Genomic DNA, 10,183 nt, shown 5'->3' with positions numbered 1-10,183 from the left:
TCCAACTTTACTCCGCTGTAGCCTGGGGAGGCGTGTTGACGTCAATGGCAGGGCTCCTTCGGAGCAGGTGATGGTCACGGACTTGATGGGGAGGGGGTGCTCCAGATGGAGGGACTGACTGGAAGGAAAGGGTTTTTAGTTTGGGGTTTTGTTTGACAGTTTTTTTGTTTGTTGTTGTTTGCCTTTAGCTGATACCCAAGGGTGAGCCAGGCCTGGGCAGAGGTCCTTCATTTCTCAAACCCTCACAGTCCCTCAAACAGTATTAGCAGAATAGAGAAATCACAAAGGGAAGGTATCGTCCAACCCTCCCACTCCGTCCTCAAATCTTACGGCAGACACACACCCTTAGAGACCACAGGTAGCTTCTAGAAACCCATTTTAGGAACGAGAACCTGAGGCCAAGAGCAGACAAGGCAAGATCCCACAACCTCAGATCCCTAAGTTTCAGGTGACGAGCACCGCATTGTCTCCATCACCATGCTGTCTTTCTGGACGTCCCCCTCTGCTTAGGGGCCTTGAACAAACGCCCACATCCCTCTGAGGGTCAGTTTCCCCATCTGTAAAATGGGAGTAAGTACTCCTCCCTCCTAGGGTCAGGGAGAGATTAAATGAGATGAAGTCTACCCAAGACCCACTAGGCACAGCTTGCTTCTGCTGCTGCTGCCAAGGCGCTTCAGTTGTGTCCAACTCTGTGCGACCCCATAGACGGCAGCCCACCAGGCTCCCCCGTCCCTGGGATTCTCCAGGCAAGAACACTGGAGTGGGTTGCCATTTCCTTCTCCAATGCGTGAAAGTGAAAAGTGAAAGTGAAGTCGCTCAGTCGTGTCCAACTCTTAGTGACCCCATGGACTGCAGCCCACCAGGCTCCTCTAGGTCACCTCTAAGTGCTCATTCCCTTGTGGCTCAACTGGTAAAGAATCCGCCTGCAATGCAGGAGACCTGGGTTCGATCCCAGGGTTGGGAAGATCCTCTGGAGAAGGGAAAGGCTACCCACTCCAGTAGTCTGGCCTGGAGAATACCATGAACTGTATAGTCCATGGGGTCTCCAAGAGTCGGACTCGACTGAGCGACTTTCACACTCACAGTTGGTCATTAGGTGGAAGTCATTCCACCTGTTATTCTAAATGCTCCCATATCCCCAGCAATCCAGATTACAGACCTCCTGGTTTACTGTGTAAACCGAAGACATACACAGGCACCATCCTTTTACAAGAATGTTGACAGCTTGGTTTCACACCAGCCCACCGGCATATCTGCATGTGAACGCGTTCCAAAGTATTTACCAAGCCCCTTCCATGTGTCAGGCCTTGGGCTGGGGGCTGGGGGCTGGGGCCCGGGAGCCAGAGATGACCTTGGATGACTCCGGTAGCTGAGTCTCAGTTGCTCAGTCGTGTCCGACTCTTTGCGACCCCAAGGATGTAGCCCTCCAGGCTCCTCTGTCTATGGGGATTCTCCAGGCAAGAATACTGGAGTGGGTTGCTACGCCCTCCTCCAGGGGATCTTCCCAATCCAGGGGTCGAGTCCAGGTCTCCTGCCCTGCAGGCAGGATTCTTTACCCTCTGAGCCACCAGGGACGCCCAGAGTCTTGCATGGAAGACAGGATTTGTTTGCAGAGTTCTGCCTCCTAAGCGGTCTGATCGCTCACGTTTGGGCGCCAAACGCTGGCATTGCGCATCCCTTCTGGTTTCCGGACCAGGAGCGATGGCTGAAATGCTTTTTTCTTTTCTTTCCGGAGCCTGGCCTCCCACCGCCAGCCCCAGTCCGCCTGGCGCAAGGGCGCCGCTCTCCTTGGCAGCCGGGCGGATTCGCTGCCCCAATGTGCGCAGGAACTCGGAGAAATGGGCAAGGCGAGAACAGGCCAGAAAGGCCCGGGAGGAACCCGCGAAGCCGTGGGAGGTCTGCTTCTTTGCAGCCCCCGCGCCAGCCCTCCCTGGCCCGTTTGGCACAAGCGCCTCCCGGGCCGCCAGGCGGCTGAGCAAAGGCCGGCCCCTCCACGCACCCGGTCTTTTGTGGGAGCGAAACACAAAAGAGAGGGGAAAAAAATACGTCTTCCGTTTCGACGGAGGAGGCCGACAGCGCCAGGACGCCTGGGCCAGCCAGGAACTAACTCCCGGAGCCCGGCCCATTTAGCCCCGGCAAAGGAGCACTCCATTTCGCGGGAAGGGGCTGTATGCGCGCGGGTGGGAATCGCGGTGCCAGGGACACTCCCAGGACGCGCACACCAGGCGCCGGGCGCAAGACCTGGACAAGGTCCGGGACGCCCTAGAACCCACAGGAGAGCAAGCGCCAGTGGCGGACTCTAGTTTCTGATTATTCCTGGAGGGGGTGGGAGGACTCAGAGACACACTCGGGAGAGTTTGGCGACCGACCAGCCCCAGGGCTAAAGAAGCCCTGGGGACACTGACCGCCCCCCCTCCCCCCCCCTCCCCCCCGAGCAACTCCCTGGCAACTGGAGGATGGGGTCCTCCATGCGGATGTTGGGGAAAGGGTCCACAGCGCTGACCTGCCAGCCTGAGGCGAGCTCCGGGAGTGCGCAGTAAGAACCGCGAGGCGCCGCTGCACCTCCCCGGAACGGCCACCACTGCCTCGGGTCGTTGGCGCGGGGCCAGAGCCCAGAGCATCCTTACGCGCGTCCACGCGGGAATCTAGCGAATAAGCCAGCTCTCCTGACTCCGGACTGTGCCTTCCCAGGCTCTAAACTCGCGCCGTGCCAGGAGGGGCCCCTCGAGTTTTGCCCCTGCTTCCGACTCTAGGCTCTGGAGCCAGCGCGTAAAGAACCGCGGATTCGCGTGGACCCGGGCGCAAGGACCGTCGCCGGTGGCAAGCCACGAAAGAAGGAACCGGGGCTCCAGGACACGTGCCACCGGCTGGACTAACCTCAGCGACTGCGACCCAGGCGCGCACTCGTTGCGTCTTCTGGTGTTTGTGAGATACAAACTGGAGAGCTCACAAGTCCACGCCCAGGCTGGGGGTCCGCAGAGCATACCCCCCACGAATGTCCTCATTACCGGTGGCCCGGGACGCCCAAAGGAATGGTACTCAAATACCCCAGCTCTGCAATCCCCAGCTCCCCATCCCCACTCCCTGCGTTCTTCCAAGTGACAGATTCGCCTAATTGAACCGTTGTGGGTCATCCTCTGGAACCGTTGGATGACACATCTCCACGCTTCAGTTCTTCATGTTTTAAATACCTATTTAACGGATGGCTGCAGAGCCAGCTGGGAAACAGGCGGATTGAAAAATAACGCCCCAGAAGGCACGAGCTGGGGGCAAGGGGGAGAGCCCGCCTGGCTTTCTGGTGTAGAAGGGACTGGAAGACATACCCCCAAACTGGGAGCAATAACCTGGGGTTTTGTTGGTTTATTTCTAACTGTGCTGCTTGAAGGTGAATTACTACTAGCCAAGTTTGTTTGTCTGTTGTGTTTTTCAAACCGTGCATACAAATGAAAAGGTCCCAAATAATGCAGATAACCAAGAGGCTGATAACACCCCCTTGGAGAGAGGACTGGGGCCGAGTCCCTGCGGCTGGAGTGTAAAGCACTACTAGGGTCCTGGATTTGAAGAAACAAACCTCTGTGCTCAAAATATATGGCTGTGAGAAATTCAACTACGATAAAATGTCTGAGGTTGGGGAGACGGGGCCCCTACTATAAAGTAACCACCAGAGCCCCCATCTGCAGTTCAGGCAGAGGTGCACAGTAAAGTAAAGTTTGGGTCCCCCCTCCCCTCCTGCGTAGGCTTACTACAGACACAGTCTCTCGATTTTCCCATCTGTAAAATGGGTGGAGGCGTCGGTACCACAGAACTACTTCAGTTGGGCGCTTCTGCAGACCGGATTTAGTTCCTCGGAGGTCAAGGATTTCCAGGTTTGGGAGCCAGGCTGCGACTGGTAAAACGCCATGGATCTCGGCCCCAAAGGGTTGGATCCCGCGGTCTTGGCCCAAGATTGAGACTTCTTTCTGCAGACAAGCCAGCTTTGCCCCTCTACGCCACGGCGTGGTGACCGCCACAAAAATGGTGCAGAAAATACCATCCTCTGGTTCCTGATGCTACGAAAGGACGCCTGACCCTGGGCTCAACTCTCCGCCTGCATTAGCGCGGTTTCTCAGTGCAAACGCCTTGTCCCGGTGTCTGCGCCATCGTCAACTTTATGAAGAAGGTGATTTCTTTCAAAGCCCCGTCCCGGTAGCGGGTCCCCTCTTGCCTTCCCCGCCTTCCTCCTCGCCAGGCCCGGCGCCCAGCTGGGGGCGCTACTGGCCGCTTGCCGAGTTGCAGCCGCCGCCACCTCTTAGAGGCGCGCTTCGAGTGCAAAGAAAGCAGGAGTTTCGTCCCTGGTTATCGTGCACATTTGGGGCTCAAAATGCCCACGTGCTGATGAAACCCACGAAGTGGGAACAGGTGGCGAGAACACACACACACGGGGGTGGGAAGGGAGGAGACTCCAGCCCAGTTCCCGAGTAGCCAGGGTTATCTGAGAAGATCCGAACCCAAGATCTGAACGCCTTGCGCACCGGGTTAATTCGTGCGCACAGCCCCCCCGCGCACCTCCTCCCCGAGCCTGACTCTGCGTTCCCGCATTTTAATAGAAATTTGACAGTGTCCCCTCTCTCCCTCGGTCCCAACCGCGGCGCTCTGCACTTCCCCCGCGAGCCCTCCCTCCTCCTCGGGCTTTGCCTCTCACTCTCCCTCTCGGGGTCCACGCTGCAGTCCCTCCGGTAAGACTCTCCCGGCCGCGGGCGCCCATTGGCTGAGCGCTGGGAGGAGGCGTGTGCCCGGCCCGGCGAGTTTCATTGAGCGGAATTAGCCCGGATGACATCAGCTTCCCACTCCCCCCACCCACCCCCACCCCGGGCCTGCCCAGCTCATTGGCGCGGCGGCCCCTCCAAGACCCGCACATTGTTCCCCGCCCCCGCCGCGGCCACCGCCGCCGTCGCCGCCGCCACCCGGCTATAAAAACCCTCCGAGCGGGGAAAGGTGCGGATGCTCATTATAGACCGACGCGACATCGGCGCCCGGTCCCGGTTCTCTGCCGCAGTCTTGGGGACCGAGCTCCTCTAACCGCATCCGTGGTAAGTGCGCCCGCCCCTCTCAACCCCCCGCCCCAAGCAACTCCAGCCTACACCCCAGGGACAGAGGCCCCTCACTTCGGCTGCGACCCGGGGAGCTCCGCTAAAGTGGATCCAGATCCCTCCCTTGCCCGCCAGTTCTCCCAGCGGTTTCGCTGCCCTGGCCCTTCCCAAGGTCACCGCACCATCCCTTTTGCCCCAAAGCGAGAAATTGGGGCCACAATAGCGGTCTTCTGCCCCAGCCCCAGTCAGCTGAACGAGCCCCCAGCCCGCCCCTGGCGCAGCGCGTGGAGTCTGGGCTCCGTGGCGGGCGCTGGCTGCCGGTCTGTGAGCGTGTGTTTGCTGAGCGGTGTCGATGGAGATAAGGTGGATGCGTTTGAGGAACCAAATAAATACTTCTCTATTTAGATCTCCACCCTTCCCAAAGAAAAACCCTCACTTGACACTTTTTCTTAGTGTGTTAGTCGCTCAGTCGTGTCCGACTCATTGCGACCCTATGGACTGTAGCCTGCCAAGATCCTCTGTCCGTGGCATTTTCCAAGCGAGAATACTGGAGTAGGTTACCATCGCCTTCTCCAGGGGATCTTCCCGTCTGAGTCACCAGGGAAGACCTCATTCCTAACAGAAAGTATAAAAACCGTAGAATGCCACCCTCCCAGAGGAGAGCTCCATCCTCCAGGGATTAAACAACCTGTGGATGAGAGCGGCGGGGAGGCGGTAGGGAGGGAAAGAGCGGTGACTTAAGCTTACCTGCATGCCAAGACCAGAGACAGCGAGGTGGACCCGAAGCGAACGGCCACCAGCGCCTGGACCCCGCGCTGCGGTGCAGGCGGGAGCAGCTTTTCTCTCTCACTGACCCCAGTGCCGCTCGATCTCGATTTCGATCTCCCGTCTCTTTCGTGTTTCTCTCCTCCTCTCTCCGCAGTAGGCGTCCTGGAAGCTCTGAGGACCCAGGGAGGGGAGGACCCCGGGAAGGCTGCGACGATCCCTCGGGGCCATGGACTCGGACGCCAGCCTGGTGTCTAGCCGGCCGTCGTCGCCGGAGCCCGATGACCTTTTCCTGCCGGCCCGGAGCAAGGGCAGCGGGGGCGGCGGCTTCACGGGAGGCACCGTGTCGTCGTCCACGCCGAGCGACTGCCCGCCGGATCTGAGCGCCGAGCTGCGCGGTGCCATGGGCGCGGCGGGCGCGCACCCGGGGGACAAGCTGGGCGGCGGCGTTGGCGGCGGCTTCAAGTCATCCTCGTCCAGCACCTCTTCGTCCACGTCGTCGGCGGCCGCGTCGTCCACCAAGAAGGATAAGAAACAGATGACGGAGCCCGAGCTGCAGCAGCTGCGCCTCAAGATCAACAGCCGCGAGCGCAAGCGGATGCACGACCTCAACATCGCCATGGACGGGCTGCGCGAGGTCATGCCGTACGCGCACGGCCCGTCGGTGCGCAAGCTCTCCAAGATCGCCACATTGCTGCTGGCGCGCAACTACATCCTCATGCTCACCAACTCGCTGGAGGAGATGAAGCGACTGGTGAGCGAGATCTACGGAGGCCACCACGCCGGCTTCCACCCATCGGCCTGCGGCGGCCTGGCGCACTCTGCGCCCCTGCCTGCCGCCACGGCTCATCCGGCGGCCGCGGCGCACGCGGCGCACCACCCGGCGGTGCACCATCCCATCCTGCCTCCGGCCGCCGCCGCCGCCGCCGCCGCCGCGGCGGCCGCCGCGGTGTCCAGCGCCTCCCTGCCCGGCTCCGGGTTGTCGTCGGTCGGCTCCATTCGGCCCCCTCACGGCCTGCTCAAGTCTCCGGCGGCGGCGGCGGCGGCGGCCCCGCTTGGGGGCGGGGGCGGCAGCGGCGGGGGTACTGGCGGCTTCCAGCACTGGGGCGGCATGCCCTGCCCCTGCAGCATGTGCCAGGTGCCCCCGCCGCACCACCACGTGTCGGCCATGGGCGCCGGCAGCCTGCCGCGCCTCACCTCGGACGCCAAGTGAGCGGGCCTGGGGGCAGACGCGTTCTGGCGAGCCGGGAGGGTGGGAGCCCCGAGGCTGCGTGGGGGGGAAGCCAGGACCGGCCGGCGCTGGGGCCTGGGAATTCAGTCCCAAACAGGAGCGCCGTGCCGTGAGCTGGGGGTGGGGGGCAAAGGTGAGGACTCCAGTACCCGGGATCCGATGCAGCGGAGGCGTGCGCTGAACCCTGGGCAGTGAGAGGTTGCATTTGCTCTGGGACTTGGTTCAACCCTCTCTGGCTTTTAAACAGCAGCGCTGCTCCCTTGGACATACTTTTATAAGAAGGCGCAGCTACCCGCATCTCGTCTTTCAACCCTCCCTCCCCTCCCCGCCCCCCGTCAGAACCCCAGAGAAGAGGTGATTCTAAAAACTGCTTTCCCTACGAACTCGGCCTCACTCGGCCCGGGCAGCACTTCGTAGTACCGAGGAGGAAGGAAAGGAGGGGAGCGTTGGGGACTTCCTCGCCTCTCCGGGCGGGTAGGAGACTCTGGAGCCGCAGTCCAGAAGCGGCCGTCCGGACTCGCCCTCAAAGGTCCTCCCCTGCCCAGAGCTCGGGCTACGAGTTAGTATTCGGCACCAGAAGCACTTACGGTCGCGTCCAGTCTCTGTATCTGGATAAACCCACAGCGGTCTCGGGCTGTTTCTCCCTGTCGCTTCTGATTGGTTTGGGTTTGTGGATTTCGAAGGAATCTGTCGACGTTCCTTTTTCAACAGTGCGATCAAGCTTTATAGACAGTCAGAATAGAACCACTTGTGGATTGTTATAACCTACAACTGTCGACTTTGGGTGCGGGTGGGTTTTTTTAGTTATTTTAAAATAGAATTTCCCTCCCTACCCCCTTTTTCCGTCTCTGAGCACAAAGTGATTTGGTTTCTTACCTGGCTGGGGACAGTCGTTTGGGTACCCGAAGATTTGACAGAACTCAAAGGATGTTGCTGTGAATATAGTTTGGGTTATTTGGGAGTTCTGTTGACTTTTTAGTGTTTTTTTTTTTTTTTTTTTCTCTTTGGGATGTGTAAATAGATCAATAATGAGGTAAGTGCGTGCTGCTAAGCTGATTGCTCACGTGACTGCCACTTTCCCACCTCCTCCCCAGTCTAAGCCGGGTTTCTTCCATATTGGTTTCTTTTTGCCAGCTTAACACAAATGACAAACTCTTTCCACGTGCTTCCTCCCTCCGCGCGAACGGCCTCGGCTTGCAGAGTTGCAATATGGGCTTCACAGCGTCGGCCACGTAACATCCCCTCTCCGATTGCTGCCCCTTGCAGAGAGTGTATCATCTGTTTTATTTTTGTAAAAAGATAAAAGTGCTAAATAATATTTATTACTTGTTTGGTTGCAAAAAAATGAAATAAATGACCGAGTGTTGAGATTTTAAATAAAATTTAGAGTAAGTCGGGTGTTTTCCAGCCTTGTGGGTGGAAGGAGGTGCGGGGAGCCGCCTGGGAAAAGCGGGCGGCCGGACTCCATCCTTCTGGGCTGGATTTGGGGACCGCTCCGCTGGTTTTGTCCTAGAGAAAGATTGAGAGGGTTGTTGGCCCATTTTTCTCCCCCGTAACAAACATTCTCTTTAAAACACGTTCTGAGCACCTCCTCGGCGTGCTCCTCCTCACCTGTTTTTATTTTTATTTTCTGACGCCTAACCCGTAACTCCTTTTCTATTGGGTTGAGAATTAGATTCATTGAAAGTGAAAATTTTTTCCTCCGTGCAAAGTTCGGAGGCCCGAACTTTGGGCCTCCCGGGTGAGACCCGTGTCTCTGGCTGGGAGTCCGGGCGCTTAGGTCCCCGTGTCCTGAAGCGATTCCATTTTCTCTCTGCTGAGGGGCGGTCGTCCACCCGCATCCGTCTGCGGACGAGCGACGCGAGGTCCCCTCGGCCCGGCATCGCCATGTGGTTCCCGCCAGAGGGCTGCGGGCGCTTGTGGCGCGGGTTCCACTAACCCTTCGCTCCCTTCCCTGCTCTACGCACGACCCTCGCCCGGCTCCCTCGCCGGCCTTGAACCGCAAAAAGTCAGGTGCTGGGAACTGCCTGCCAGGAGCGAGGCTGTGGCCAGCCGCGCTTTGGTCTAGGGCTTCCTAATCCTGACTCCCGCCTCTGTTTTCTCGCTGCTATCGGGTTCCTCATAATCCAAAATTGCAAGGCAAATTTAGGACGTGGCTCTTAAGAGAGATTTGGGGGTAAAAGGTAAAGAAGCTTCGGCCTTTCCCGATCAAGGAAGAGGAGAGAACGTTTTGCCGCCTTGCAGTCCTGCGGCTCACAGCAGAGCGCGCATCCGGAACGCTGCGAAGTGCGGACGTGGTGGATGGTCCATCGCCCTGGGCGCGCTCGCTCACGATACCTTTGGTGGCCACCGGTGGAAGGTCCCAGCGCCCAGAGCACCTGGGGCGGAGGTTTCCCTGGTTGGAACCCCTCCCCCGCCCCGTTTCTTGAGATCGCCCCGGATCGCCCCTGAGCCGGGCCCACGAAGACTGGGCGTTCAGGAGACGGAGGTTGGTTCCATCTCCTCGCTCCTGGACACGTAGTTTCTGGGTCCGCCAGCAGATACTGTCAGGCCACTGGCCTAAAACAGCCGGCGCCCCCCAGGATCAGATGCCTCGTACTGGGCTTCGCTTCTCACCCTCGGCTGGGATGAAGGCCGGGGGGCTGCAGAGGGCGGAATAAAGGGGTCGGGCCCAAACCGCTCCACAGGAATCCACAAAGAGGGTAGGGCAGAATCTAATAGGTTTTGCTTTCAAATCCCAGTTGAAACGAAATTTGTCAAGGATTTAAAACTGGGTCCTTCTCCAGCCGACAAGCCACACAGAGGACCCCACGATGCAGATTGGGTTGAAGGTGGGGGGGCGTCCCTGTCGCAGTGGCAGTCTCAGCTTCCTACACCCAACTCAAGGCTTGGCAGGTGCAGGCGGGGCTGCCCGAGGGAGCAATGTATCCGTAGAGGGGCAGTTGTTGAAAGAAATCAAGTCACCCCCCCCTTCCCGTCCCCCATGTCCAAGCTCTCGGTTCGCGTCCAGCCACCAGTCAGACTAGACCTCGGGCCCCCAGGAAGGAGGGCCTGAATCCAGCCAGGCTCCGGGCGCTCCCCAGAGCCATCTGCCTAAACTTTGCACCAGCCAGGGATC

General features: G+C 59.2%; 1 protein-coding gene across 2 annotated transcripts; it reads left to right on the top strand.

The window, feature by feature from the left end:
• The first annotated feature begins 4,899 nt into the window (after positions 1–4,899).
• Positions 4,900–8,442, top strand: OLIG2 (oligodendrocyte transcription factor 2). 2 transcript variants are annotated; one of them, XM_027530568.1, is made up of 2 exons: positions 4,900–5,069; positions 5,995–8,442. In XM_027530568.1, exon 2 carries the CDS (start codon positions 6,064–6,066, stop codon positions 7,045–7,047), a length of 984 nt encoding a protein of 327 aa, XP_027386369.1. In that variant the 5' UTR covers positions 4,900–5,069; positions 5,995–6,063; the 3' UTR covers positions 7,048–8,442. The 2 variants fall into 2 exon arrangements, with proteins under 2 accessions (XP_027386369.1, XP_027385699.1); XM_027529898.1 differs by having other exon boundaries at positions 5,992–8,442.
• Positions 8,443–10,183: the final 1,741 nt, after the last annotated feature.

The sequence above is a fragment of the Bos indicus x Bos taurus genome, chromosome 1, assembly GCF_003369695.1.
Source record: "Bos indicus x Bos taurus breed Angus x Brahman F1 hybrid chromosome 1, Bos_hybrid_MaternalHap_v2.0, whole genome shotgun sequence".
Classification (NCBI taxonomy): Eukaryota; Metazoa; Chordata; class Mammalia; order Artiodactyla; family Bovidae; genus Bos; species Bos indicus x Bos taurus.
The sequence above is the reverse complement of the archived record's forward strand: the minus strand, read 5'-3'. Positions and strand labels throughout refer to the sequence as shown.

Excerpts from the sequence above, each read along its gene's own strand:
- OLIG2 (XM_027530568.1), top strand. The coding sequence starts at position 6,064 with ATGGACTCGGACGCCAGCCTGGTGTCTAGCCGGCCGTCGTCGCCGGAG.